The 11789-nt window shown below is 38.6% G+C and overlaps 1 protein-coding gene across 1 annotated transcript in view; it reads left to right on the plus strand.

Annotated features, from left to right (window-relative positions):
- Positions 1 to 11789, plus strand: part of COPG2 (coat protein complex I subunit gamma 2) — a 116495-nt gene that overhangs the window by 45003 nt on the left and 59703 nt on the right. The window contains exons 10-11 of the mRNA XM_086689996.1: positions 10016 to 10149; positions 10698 to 10765. Of these exons, the coding sequence (XP_086546122.1) occupies positions 10016 to 10149; positions 10698 to 10765 (202 nt within the window). The remainder of the gene's footprint in view (positions 1 to 10015; positions 10150 to 10697; positions 10766 to 11789) is intronic.

The following is an 11789-nucleotide window of genomic DNA, read 5'->3' on the forward strand; positions in this document are numbered from 1 at the left end:
CAGAAATGTGATATACATCCTTCTTTTTTTTTTTTTTTTTTTTTTTTAATTTTTTTTTTCAACGTTTTTTATTTATTTTTGGGACAGAGAAACAGAGCATGCACGGGGGAGGGGCAGAGAGAGAGGGAGACACAGCATCGGAAACAGGCTCCAGGCTCCGAGCCATCAGCCCAGAGCCTGACGCGGGGCCCGAACTCACGGACTGCGAGATCGTGACCTGGCTGAAGTCGGACGCTTAACCGACTGCGCCACCCAGGCGCCCCGTACATCCTTCTTGATCATACCCACCCCCGGTAGAAATCACTATTCTGATATTTACGGTAGTAATTGCTTGGCTCTTTCTTTAGATTTTTACCCTGCGTATGCATTCATAAACAGTAAGGTTTGGTTTTGAACATTATGTCAATAGAATCATGCTATAGTTTCTATCTTTTTTTTTTTCCACTCAGTATTTCTGTCTAAGATTTACCCTTGTTTCTACTGGAGGGCTGGTTCATTTTAATTGTATATTTCCTTGACTGAATCCTTCCAGGCTTATTTATATTCATTCTTCTGTTAGTGGGCATTTGGGTTGTTTTCGGTTTTGAGCACTTACTAATGACATGGCAGCAAACAGCATTCCTGTACCTACACCACACCGCCTCATTACCATAGCTTTCTCTCTTTATATGTAAGCATTTATTTCTGTAGGGTATGTCTCTAGGGATGGAATTGGTAGATCATTGTTGGACTGTTTTTCAAAGTGATTGTACCAATTTACATTCCAGCCAGGCAGGTGAGATTTCCTGAGGCCAAGACTTGATGTCAAATTTTAAATTAATCAGAGGGGTGTATTAGATCTTCTTTATTGAGATATAACTCAGATACTGTAAAATTCACTTTTTTAAAAGTGTATAATTCAGTGGTCTTTTTTTTTCTTTTTCAGTTTATTTATTTATTTTGAGAGAGAGAGCAAGCATGTGTAGGGGAGGGGCAGACAAAGAGAATCCCAAGCAGTCTCCACACTGCCATCATGGAGGCCGACATGGGGCTCGAACTCACAAATCAGGAGGTCGTGACTTGAGCCGAAATCAAGAGTCGGATGCTTAACGGACTGAGCCACCCAGGTGCTCCTGATTCAGTGGTCTTCAGTATATTCACAAAGTTATCTACCCGCCACCACTGAAACCAGAACATTTTCATCACTTGAAAGAGAAACCCCCAACCCACTATCAGTCATTCCCTATTCTCCCCTCCTCTCAGCCCCTGGAAAGCAATCTGCTTCCTGTCCCTCTGGATTTGCCTGTTCTAGACACTTAATATAAATGGGATCATGCAATATGTGGTCTTTTGTCTCTGGTTTCTTTCACTTACAGTAACATTTTCAAGGTTCATCTATATATACAAGTATCAGTACTTGATTTTTATGGCTGAATGATATTCCATTGAGAGGCTATCCCATATTTTTATTTACCCATTTATTTGTTGGTGGACATTTGGGTTGTTTCCACTTTCCAGCTTTTATGTATAATGCTACTGTGAACAGTCATGCGTAATTTTTTATGTGAATATGTTTTTCCATTCTCTTGGGCATATACCTAGGAATAGAGTTGCTGTGTCATAACGTAACTCTGTGTTTAACTTTCTGAGGGGAACTGCCAAACTCTTTTCCAAAATGGGTGCATCATTTTACATTCTTGCCCACCATGCACGAAGGTTCCAATGTCTCCACATCCCCACCGATGCTCATTATTGTCTTTGTTGTTATATATCTCATAGTAGGTGTGATGAAGTGTATTTCATTGTGGTTATTTTTTTCCATTGAAAAAATTTTATTGAAAAAAAATTGCACAAATAAGTTCTTGGCTTGACAGTAACAAAAGCTGCATTTCATTAATGACTAATAGTGTTGAGTATCTTTTCATGTGCTTATTGGGCATTTGTATGTCTTCTTTGAAGAAAGGTTCAGTCATATCCTTTGCTCATTTTAAAAATTGGGTTATTTGTCTTTTATTGAGTTGTAATCATTAACCAAATACATTTTGGATACTAGGTCTTTATTAGATACATAATTTGCAAAGATTTCCTCCCATTCTGTGGGCTTTTTAGTTTCCTGGTTGTGTCCTTCGAAGTACCGAAGTTTTAAATTTTGATGAAGCCCAATTTGTCTAGTTTTTGGTTTTTTTTTTGGTTGTTTGTGCTTCCGGTATTGTACTAAAGGAAACCATTGTCCAGTCCAGGGTCATGAAGATTTATACCTGTGCAGTCTTCTAAGAGTTTTATAATTTTATCTTTTACATTTAGGTCTTTGGTACATTTTGAGGTATCTTCGTATATAGTGTGAGGTAGGGGTCCAGTTTCATTCTTTTGCATGTGGGTATCTGGTTGAAATAGGAGTTTGCAGTTGTCTAAGCACTGCCTGGTGAAAGATTCTTTTTCCATTGCATTGCCTTGGCATCCTCGTCAAGTCATAGTGGTTTTAATTTGTAATTCCCTAATTAACTGATGAGTTTGGGAAACGTTTTCTATGTTTATTAACCATTTGAATATCCTTTCTATTGAAATACCCAGTTTTTTATTGGGTTATCTGCCTTATTCGTACTGATTTCTAGGAGTTCTTTTTTGGTTGTGTATGTTGCAGATAGCTTTTCCCACTCAGGTTTGTCTGTTCTCTCTCTCCTGGTGTCTTAATGAACAGAACTTCTTTAATGTAGTCACATTGATCAATCTTTGACTTTTGGAATACTGTTTTTGGTGTCTTGCTGAAGACATCTTCTACCCCAAGGTCTCAAATATATTTTCCATGATATTTTTTATAAGCATTATCTCTTAAGATAAAGATAAACTTAAGATAAACTTTTTTAAAGGTCTATTTATTTATTGGAGAGAGAGCAAGAGAGAGAGAGCGAGCCTGAGCGTAAGTATGAGCTCTCGAGGGAGGAGCAGAGGGAGAGGGAGAAAGAATCCCAAGCCAGCTCCGAATTGTCAGTGCAGATCTCAATGCGGGCTCAAACTCAGGAACCACGGGATCATGACCTGAGCCAAAACCAAGCTGGACGCTTAACCGACTGAGCCACCCCGGCACCCTGCATTATAGTTTTAGCTTTCATGTTTTAGGTCTATAAACTACTTGGAATTGTTTTTTGGATATGGTATGAGGTAGCAATTTAACTCCCCAGCCATGGCTACTGAGTAGCCCTGGTACCATTTGTTGAAATACCTGTTCGTATCCACTGCTATACAATGTCAGCTTTGTCATAAATCAGGTATCCTTGTACACACTGTTCTGTTTCTGGGGTCCTGGGCTCCACTGCTCTATACTTCTGTTTCCACCCCAGCAACACATTCTTTATTATCACAGCTTTATCATAACGTCGACAGACGGTAGACCAGATCCTCCCTTATTCCGCAGGAGTGTCTCCCGGCTCTTGTTTTGCATCCTTATTTTTCTGTGTAGTTTTATCAGGGATTGTTTAGCCTGGCCCTCAGTCAAGTTTGCCTCTTCCTGGGATGCTTCCACCAAGGGCATTAATAACAACCGCCGAGTTGTCACCTGGGCAGTGCTGTGCCCCAGATTTTTCACTCATTAGGACTTCAGGGCTATTTCTCACAGGTAGTTAGTGAGACCAGTCATCCCGGTACTGCCAAAATGCCAAAATGTGTCTTTGACCTCTGACCCTTTGATGGACTTCCAGAAACCACAGTAGAAACCTGACTTGATGTCCACCTTGCTGTAACAGTTTTTACGCAAGTAAGCACAAATGTCCAAGAAAAACTCACATATAGCCTACTGGAATACCATTCATGAGGGGAAATCCATAGAGACTGATGCAATATCTGATGCACCGGGTCCCCCATTGTTCGTTCATTCTGGTTCGGTGTGCAGGGGTCTCTCAGGGCAGTTTTCACACCCTGAGAGAGGGATCATGACCCTTGGGCTTTGTGGGTTTTAAACCGCATTAAGCACAGAAACACCACCTACTCACTGTTGTGAGCAGGGGAGGGATGGGGAAGTAATATAATACGATAGACATTACATCTGATGCCACAGCGGGGAAAAAATTGTAAGAGACCACCATGAACAATGGTACGAGAAGTTGTAAGGGATCACCAGATAGAACCTGTTGTGACAGTGCCATTTTTTTCGGGGAAGCAGCCCTTCCGGGGCATCATGGTCTGGGCTGCAAATCTTGCAGCTGTATGATGTGGCACGTTAGTAGCAGGAGTCTTCTTCTTTCAGGGTTGGGCAAGTACCAGTCCTTCTTCCCTTGGCATGATGGGAAGGAGCTCCAGTCTAAGCTTTGTGCTTGACCAGGACTGATTGCCTTACACGCTTGACTGAGTCCAGTTGTCATAGAGGAACTCAACTTCTTTTGGGGGTTGGCCAGCAGATCAGTTTGGGATGAAATGACCCTTACCCCTCACTTGTTAATTCTCAGAATTACCATGGCAGTTCTTTTTGATTTTGTATGTATCCTGGCATAGATGGCATTTTAAAAACTTACAATTTTTCACTATAAACTTCCCACTCCGTTCTGCTTTCTTGCAAATATTTGTTGTCTCTTATTTTCTGATTTTCATTTTGACTTCCTCTTTGAGCCATTGGTGGTTCAAGAGGGTGTGGTTTACTTTCTATGTATTTGTGAATGTGCCAGTTTTCCTTTTGTTACTGATTTCTAGTCTCTTTTTTTAAGTTTATTTAATTTATTTTGAGAGAGCGTGTGCATGTGCACCCTCGCACGAAGGGTGGGAAAGGGTGGGCAAAGAGGAGGGGGGGGGGGCATGTACGAGAGATTATCCCAAGCAGGCTCCGTGCTGTCAGCGCAAAACCCAGCTCAAGGCTCAATCTCATAAACAGTGAGATCCTGACCTGAGCTGAGATCAAGAGACGGGCGCTTAACCGACTGAGCCACCCAGGTGTCCCGATTTCTCGTTTTATTTCATTGTGATGAGAAAAGATACTTGGTATGATTTTAATCTTCTTAACCTTGTGAAGACTTGTTTTGTGACCTAACAGGTGATCAATCCTGGAGAATGTTCTTTGTGCTCTTGGGAAGAATGTGTATCCTGCTGCCATTGGGTAGAATGTTCTGTGTATGTCAGGTCCATTTGGTCTGTAACGTTATTCCAATCCACTTGATTTTCTCTCTGGATGTTGTATCCATTATTGAAAATAGAGTCTTGAAGTGTTTTACTATTATTGTATTGCTGTGTTTCCCATCAGATATGTCAATGTTTGCTTTATATATTTAGGTTTTTGAAAACTGTTTTGACTGTTTGGTCCTTGCGTTTCTGTATAAATTTTAGGAACAGCTTTGAATGTCTGCAACAAAAGACTGCCAGCATTTTGGTAGGGATTACATTGAATAGAACAATAGACCTACTTGAATAAATCATTTTGGGAGAATTGCCATCTTGATATTGAGTCTTCCAGTCCATGATCAGAGACTGCTTCTGAAATTACTTTGATTTCTCAGCAGGCTTTTGTAGTTTTTGGTGGGAAGGTCTTGCACTGTTTTATTAAATGCATTTCTAAGTATTTCTTTTTGATGTTATTATGAATGGAATTATTAATTTCATTTTGGATTATTGTTGTCAATATATAGAAATACAGTTGATTTTTGCAGGTTCATCTTGTATCCTGTAGCCTTGCTATGGTCATTTATTAGTTGTATTTGTGTGTGTGTGTGTGTGTGTGTGTGTGTGTGTGTTTTGGTAAGGAGTTTTGTGTCTATGACAGAAATGCTGGGCTGTAGTTTTCTTGTGAACATTTGTTAGGCTTGTTCATAGGTAATCCTGGCATCGCAGCATTAGCTGGGAAGTCGTGCACCCTCATTTATTTCCTGGGAGAGTTTCTGGAAGATTGGTATTATTTGAAATATTTGATAGAAGTAACCAGTGACGTCACTGGGACCTGTGCTTTTCTTTGAGGGAAGGTTTTAAATAACTCCTAGACCTATTTAGATTGTGCATTTCTTCATGAGCCAATTTTAGTAGTTTGGCATTTTGGGGGACAAAGTCCTGGAAATGGCATATAGTTGTTCGTAATATCCCCTTATCATCATTTAAGTTTCCTTAGGGTCAGTAGTGTTGTTCCTTTCTTCGTTCCTTATTTTGATAATTTGTGTTTTTTCTTTTCTTTTTTTTCCCCTTGATTAGTCTAGCTAAAGATTTGTCAATTTTGTTGATCTTTTCAAAGAACTAACTTTGGGTTTTATTGATTTTCTTTATTATCATTATTATTTTTTTCTGCATTCTAGTCTATTGATCTCTGTTCTGATTTTATTTCCTTTCTTTTGCTTGCTGTCGGGTTGATTCACTCTTGTTTTTCTAATGTCTTAATTGTGGAAGTTTTGGTTATGGATTCGGGACTTTTCTTCTTTGGTATTGGTGTTTAAAACTCTACATTTCCCTCCCAGCATTGCTTTAGCTACATCTCATAAATTTTCATGTGTCTTTGTTTTCATTCAGTTTAAAATATTTTTCCATTTTCCATATGATTTATTGAATCTGAATGTGTGACTCTTGTGGACAGCATATAATTGGATCTTGCTTTTTTTATCCTGTCTGGCCATTTCTATGTTTTGGGTTGGGATAATTAGACTATTTACATTTGATATAATTATTAATAGAGTTGGATTTACTTTTGCCATTGTGCTGATTGTTCTATGTCTCCTGTCTTTTTCTGTTTCTCTCCTCTTTGACTACCTTGTTTTGTGTTAAATAAATATTTTCAGTGTATCATTTTAATGTCTCTGTCAGTATTTTAACTTTTTTTCCAGTTTTTTCTTAGCTGTTACTCTAGGGATTAGAATATGCATTTTACTTTACCACAGACTGCTTCAGATTAATACTAATTTAATTTTAGTAAAATACAGAATCTTTTCTCCAATACAGTTTCATTCTCTCTGGGCTCCTATTTGCTATAATTGCCATATATATGGCATGTACGTGTTATAAATCCAGCAATATACAGTTGATCCTTGAACAATGTGGGGAGTAGGGGAGCCAGCCCTCCATCGAGTTAAAAATCTGCATATAATTTTTGACTTCTCCAAAATTTAACTTCTAATAGTCTACTGTTGACCAGAAGCCTTACTGATACCATAAACCACGTATTTTGTGTTATATGTATTAAATGCTATATTCTTATAATAAAGTAGGCTAGAGAAAAGAAAATGTCATTAAGAAAATTATAAGGAAGAGAAAATATATTTGCAGTACTCTATCATAAGAAGTCTGTATATAAGTTGATCCATGTAGTTCAAACCTGTGTTGTTCAAGGGTCAACTGTAGGGTTATAATTATTGCTTTATACCATTTCATGTCCTTTAAAGTAGTGAAGAAGAGAAATGAAAAAAAAGTTGTCTATAGACTCTTTGATATCAACTCACATAATTATCATGTCTAGTGCTCTTTATTTCGCCTTGATTATTCACATCACTGTTCGGTGTAAATCTTTAAGCATAAAGGACTTCCTTTAGGATGTTTTTTTTGTAAATCTGTCAGCAGTGCTTTCTTTCAGTCATTGCTTCTCTGGGAATATCCTTATTTAGCCTTTGTTTTTTGGAGGATAGTTTTGCTGGATATAGAATTCTTGTTTTTATATTTCAGCACTTTGAATATGGCATTCTATGCCCTCTCTCTTCCCTTGTTTCAGGTGAAAAGTTAGCCATTGATTGTATTGATGATCCCTTTTGAAGCATGATGCAGTAGTTTTTACCTTGCTGCTGTCAAGATTTTCTCTTTGTCTTCTGCTTTCAGTGGATTGACTATGGTGTGTCACTGTGTGGATCTTCTTCTTTTTATTCTGCTTGGGATTTGTTGAGCTACTCACGTGCATAGATTAATGCTTTTCATCAAATTTGGGCAGTTTTGTTAATCATTTCTTCATATATTCCTTTTGCCCTTTTGTCTCTCTATTTTCCTTCTGGGCCTCCTATTATGCAAATGTTCGTTCATACACTGGGTCATATTCCATAGATTTCCAAAGCTCTGCTCTTTTTTTTTTTTTTTCATTCTTTTTTCTTTCTTAGCTGGATTATCTGATTTCTTTCTACTTCCTTCAGGTTTACTGATTTCTTTCTACTGCCAGTGCATATCAGCCGTTGAATTGCAGATTTGAATTTTTCATTCATTATTGTACTTTCCAAATCCAGAATTTCTATTTGGCTTTTTAAAAGAAAACAAAACAAGTAAACCGAAACTCATTTCTCTTTATCGATATTCTCTCTTTGGTGAGGTATGATTGTCATGTCTTTAATTCTCTTTCATTCTTTAGACATGATTTCCTTTGTTTCTTTGAACGTGTTTATATTTATTGACAAAATCTTTGCCCAATAATTCCAATACCTGGGCTTCCTCAAGAATAATCGGTACAGTCTGGTTTTCTCCCCTACATATGGGGCATACTTTACTATTTCTTTTTTTTTTTTTTAATTTTTTTTAAACATTTTTATTTATTTTTGAGACAGAGAGAGACAGAGCATGAATGGGGGAGGGGCAGAGAGAGAAGGAGACACAGAATCGGAAACAGGCTCCAGGCTCTGAGCCATCAGCCCAGAGCCCGACGCGGGGCTCGAACTCACGGACCGTGAGATCGTGACCTGAGCTGAAGTCGGACGCTCAACCGACTGAGCCACCCAGGCGCCCCTTTACTATTTCTTTAACATGTGTCATCACTTTTTGTCAAAAATTAGATATTTTATGTATCGTGGTAACTCTGTAAATCACATTTCTCTCTTCTCCATCCTCAGAGGTTGTTATTATTGCTGTTTGTTGTTGTTTGTTCAGTGACTTTCCTGGGCTAATTCTGCAGTCTTACTCTTTGTCATGTACAGGTACTGAAGTCTGCTTGATTAGCTAAGTCATCAGATAATGATTTAACAGATTTTCTTTTTTCTTTTTTCTTTTTAATGTTTATTTTTGAGAGAGAGAGCATGTGTGTGTATGCACAAGCAGGGGAGGGTCAGAGAGAGAGGGGGACAGAGGATACAGAGTGGGTTCTGTGCTGACAGCAGAGAGCCTGACGTGGGGCTCGAACTCACGAACCATGAGATCATGTCCTGAGCTGAAGTCAGATGCTTAATCGACCGAGCCACCCAGGAGCTCCTTGACAGATTTTCTTAAATGATTTAAGCCAATATATCTCCAAATCTTTTTCCAGTGGGCACTTTGTGTGTTGGGGTATGCCTTCCATGCTCTGGCAGTTTACAACTCTGCCTTAGCCTTCACTTCCTACTTGCGTAGAACCTCAAAGTCAAGGGATTAGGGCTTGTCTGGCCTTTCCTGGGCATTTGCACAGTCTTCTACATGTGCATGGCCTTCTGGATCCCCAGGAATATGTCAGATATTGCCAAGGCCTCTTGTGGAGATCTCATTTCTCAGATTTTCCTTTTAAGGTTTTCAGCCACCCTCTTATTTGTCCCGAGTGACATCATTGTCTCTGGCAACTGCAGTGATAAACAGTGGCCTGATTTTTTGGGACAAACTTGCTGAGGATAGGGCTTTCCTCACTGAATGAACTCTGAGTCAGATGAAATGAAGATCGGCTCCATGAATGAAGCTTTTTTAGGGAGCACGAGTCAGGTCAAATAGTGATATTTCCCTGGGGACTAGGCTTTTGATGGAGCTCCAAACCCATCTGTCTCCTCTGGTGGCTGCTAGGCTGCTGGCTTTCATAGCTACTACAGTTCTGAGGCTGCTGATTTCCAAGGCTTCCATGAAACTGGACAGAGGGAATAGAAATAGAGCAAAGGAGAACACCAGAAAGCTTGTTGTTCTTATGAAGATGTAACTTTTCTTGAGCAAATGTTGCTAGGATTGTTGCAAGCCTTTGGCTAATTTCTAGAGTGCTGAGCAAGTTAATTTTGGAACCTTATGCCAGTGTTCTCTTTGCTTTTATGGAGGAATGTATTTTCAGGGGTCCTCCACCCATAATTCCGAAAGTGTTCCTCAATCTCCCTGTGTTTTTAACTTCGATGCTTAATGCACCTGTTCTTTTTGATATCTGATCATGCCCTGTATTTATTGTCAGCCATGAAAGCCCACTGTTCGATTTCATTGAGAGCTGCTTGCGAAATAAACATGAAATGGTTATTTATGAAGCTGCGTCAGCCATCATCCATCTTCCTAACTGTACTGCAAGGGAGTTGGCACCTGCTGTTTCAGGTCAGTTGTATGTTCCCTACCCGGCTGTTGTTTACATTAGTGTGTTTTTGTTTTAAGTCCCACGGGTCTGCAGGAGAGGTAGTAAGAATGATTTTTGAACCTTAGCTCTCTCTATATGCCTTTGCATTCTGCTAGGTGGGTCATTTATTTTTGTTGTTCTTTACTTAATTGGCGCTTTTTTTCTGAAGTTACTATTTCCCTGTGTGAAACATTAAAAAATTTTACTTAGAAGACAAGTAACACTCATGCCTTCAGTTCTTGCCTTGAGTTCTCCTTCATGGTTAAAAAAGTCCATTTGCTCTTATAGCTATAAGTATTCCACAGATTCCAATATTCATGGATATATTAATTCTTACAGATAAATAAACTTTGTTTCCTATATTTAAACTTTTATAGCTCAAGAAGTGCTTTTTCTATTTTTGATGACGTGTTTCTCATATGAGGTACTGATGCTGCGATCTAATCTCCTTATGCATATTTTGAATATGATTCTTCATGTACTATATGATGAAATGAGATATATTCATGGTGATCTGTATTTCCCCTAGTTCTTCAGCTTTTCTGTAGCTCTCCTAAGCCAGCGTTGAGATATGCAGCTGTGAGGACCTTGAACAAGGTAGGTCCTTTTGCCAACTATTGACTTGTATCCATGTTTGACTGAGAAACATTCATGTGAGGCATTTGGCTTTCTCTCAAGGTTAGTAGGCATGATTTATGGACTTCACTTCTAGAGCACCTTCCTTGTACTTGTGGCTTTAGGTATGGCCATTTTTGCTATTCAACTAAAGACTAATAATTCATTTCTGACTGCTGAGCACTCTGTAGCTGAAAACCACATTGTCCAATATGATGGCCATTGGCCATGAGTGGCCATTTCCATTTAAATTAATCAAAATGAAATAAAATTAAAAATTCAGCCCCTCAGTCACTCTAGTCACACTTCATGTGCTCAATAGTGACATGGTTAGTGACCCTCATATTGGACAGTGCAAAAGTAAAGAACGTTTCTATTGCTGTAGAAATTTCTCTGGGACAATGCTGGTGTAACACAATGTGACTCACATACGTAATTTTAAATTTTATACTGACCACATTAAAACATTTTTCAAGATGAGATTAATTTTATTTTTTTATTTTTAAAATTTTTAATGTTTATTTTTGAGAGAGACAGAGCATGAGCGAGAAAGGGACAGAGAGAGAGACACACACACACACACACACACAGAATCCAAAGTAGGCTCCAGGCTCTGAGCTGTCAGCACAGCTGACACGTGGGGCTCGAACTCACAAACTGTGAGATCATGACCTGGGCTGAAGTCAGACGCTTAAGCTTAACCGATTGAGCCACCCAGGTGCCCTGTCAAGATGAAATTAATGGTAATAATACATTTAATTTACCCTAATATATGTAAAATGTCATATCGACATGTAATCATTATAAAATTATTAAAGATCTATTTTGCCTTATATTTTTTCATATTAAATGTTTAATATCCAGTGTATATTTTATATTTAGAGCATATCTTAATTTGGACTAGCCACATTTCAAATGCTTATTAGTCACATTTGGCTATTGGCTACCATATTGGATAGCATAGTTCTACAGGATATAACTTAGAAACACAGCATAAGTAACCATA

This window comes from Puma concolor, chromosome A2 (assembly GCF_028749965.1).
Source record: "Puma concolor isolate L17-30 chromosome A2, mPumCon1.1.hap2, whole genome shotgun sequence".
NCBI classification, from domain to species: domain Eukaryota; kingdom Metazoa; phylum Chordata; class Mammalia; order Carnivora; family Felidae; genus Puma; species Puma concolor.